At 40.0% G+C, this 2500-nt stretch overlaps 1 protein-coding gene across 1 annotated transcript in view; it reads left to right on the top strand.

Annotated features, from left to right (window-relative positions):
- LOC106596727 (phosphatidylinositol 4-kinase type 2-beta) overlaps positions 1-2500 on the top strand; it is a 24711-nt gene that overhangs the window by 14030 nt on the left and 8181 nt on the right. The window contains exon 7 of the mRNA XM_082978689.1: positions 1255-1316. Coding sequence (XP_082834815.1) covers positions 1255-1316 — 62 coding nt within the window. The remainder of the gene's footprint in view (positions 1-1254; positions 1317-2500) is intronic.

Raw genomic sequence — 2500 nt, 5'->3', positions numbered from 1 at the left:
CAACTAGATGAATTGAACTCGGTAGGGAGTCGACTAGATGTATTGAACTCGGTAGGGAGTCAACTAGATGAATTGAACTCGGTAGGGAGTCAACTAGATGAATTGAACTCGGTAGGGAGTCGACTAGATGAATTGAACTCGGTAGGGAGTCGACTAGATGAATTGAACTCGGTAGGGAATCAACTAGATGTATTGAACTCGGTAGGGAGTCAACTAGATGAATTGAACTCGGTAGGGAGTCGACTAGATGAATTGAACTCGGTAGGGAGTCGACTAGATGAATTGAACTCGGTAGGGAGTCAACTAGATGAATTGAACTCGGTAGGGAGTCGACTAGATGAATTGAACTCGGTAGGGAGTCGACTAGATGAATTGAACTCGGTAGGGAATCAACTAGATGTATTGATATTATTGAAGAAGATAATGATGAGACATGAACAGAATGCGTCAGTGGTTAGTATTTCCCAGAACACCTCTGTCTGTCACCACTATGTTTATCCGTTTTAGCGATGATGCTAATAATGATAACAGTCTTGTGGTAGACAGAAAGACTTCTCTCCCCCCCAAAAAAACCTTCTCAATTAAATGTTAACTACAAAGTAGACCATGTTTAACCTGGCTGAATGATTATCATGATTATTTGCATCAATCCAGTGGCGATTTCTTTAGCAAACTCTGCAATTTACATGTGTGCTACAGAAACACCGCTAACCAAACAGGTCTCCTGTTGTAGTTTTAAGTATTAAAGTGTGATTTTTTTTTGAGAGTGAAAACTTGGAGAGAAACAAAATGGAGAAACCAGAATGGAATCAGGCCAAAAAGAAAACAGATTTTCTAGGGACACAGTTTATTCACGCCCTGGAACATCTCCCTATAGCTTTGCATTGTGTTCTCCTCCTATGCAGAATCTAACCAAAAAGAAAACAGATTTTCTAGGGACACAGTTTATTCATGCCCTGGAACATCTCCCTATAGCTTTGCATTGTGTTCTCCTCCTATGCAGAATCTAACCAAAAAGAAAACAGATTTTCTAGGGACACAGTTTATTCATGCCCTGGAACATCTCCCTATAGCTTTGCATTGTGTTCTCCTCCTATGCAGAATCTAACCAAAAAGAAAACAGATTTTCTAGGGACACAGTTTATTCACGCCCTGGAACATCTCCCTATAGCTTTGCATTGTGTTCTCCTCCTATGCAGAATCTAACCCGTTCACCCTTCCTCTCTCTTCTCCCTCCCTCTTTCTCTCCATCAGACCGAGGGAATGACAACTGGTTGATCAAGTATGAGAAGTCAGGGGAAGGAGAGGGAGAGAAGGTGAGCTGTGTGTGTGTGTGTGAACTGCAGTCCATAGATCATGTGTGTTTTGAAAGAAGTGACATGTGGACTCTGTACCATGCGTGACTCATACTTATCACACACACTCTACAGTATGATGGAGGACTAGTTACCATTCAACACTCTACAGTATGATAGAAGACTGTCTCAGAGGACTAGTTACCATTCAACACTCTACAGTATGATAGAAGACTGGCTCAGAGGACTAGTTACCATTCAACACTCTACAGTATGATAGAAGACTGTCTCAGAGGACTAGTTACCATTCAACACTCTACAGTATGATATAAGACTGGCTCAGAGGACTAGTTACCATTCAGTATGATGTAAGACTGGCTCAGAGGACTAGTTACCATTCAGTATGATGGAGGACTAGTTACCTAACAATTTCATAACAACTACCTTGTACACACAAGTGTAAAGGAATGAATATGAATATGTACATATAAATATATGGATGAGCGATGGCCGAACGGCATAGGCAAGATGCAGTAGATGGTATAGAGTACAGTATATACATATGAGATTAGTAATGTAGGGTATGTAAACATTATATAAAGTGGCCTTGTTTAAAGTGACTAGAGTGATACATTTATTACATCCAATTTTTAGTTATTAAAGTGGCTTGAGATTGAGTCAGTATGTTGGCAGCAGCCACTGTGTTAGTGATGGTTGTTTAACAGTCTGATGTCCTTGAGATAGAAGCTGTTTTTCAGTCTCTCGGTCCCAGCTTTGATACATATTACTAGTTACCCCCCATATTACTAGTTACCCCCCATATTACTAGTTACCCCCCATATTACTAGTTACCCCCCATATTTAATACGACAGAACGTATTACTAGTTACCCCCCATATTACTAGTTACCCCCCGTATTTAATACAACAGAATGTATTACTAGTTACCCCCCATATTACTAGTTACCCCCCCGTATTACTAGTTACCCCCCATATTACTAGTTACCCCCCATATTTAATACAACTGAATGTATTACTAGTTACCCCCCATATTACTAGTTACCCCCCATATTACTAGTTACCCCCCATATTTAATACAACTGAATGTATTACTAGTTACCCCCCATATTACTAGTTACCCCCCATATTACTAGTTACCCCCCATATTTAATACAACAGAATGTATATAAATAATCTCTTAGTTCC

This window comes from Salmo salar, chromosome 08 (assembly GCF_965601325.2).
Source record: "Salmo salar chromosome 08, fSalSal1, whole genome shotgun sequence".
Taxonomy (NCBI): domain Eukaryota; kingdom Metazoa; phylum Chordata; class Actinopteri; order Salmoniformes; family Salmonidae; genus Salmo; species Salmo salar.
Note: the sequence above shows the minus strand (reverse complement) of the source record. Positions and strands in the feature narration are given on the sequence as shown.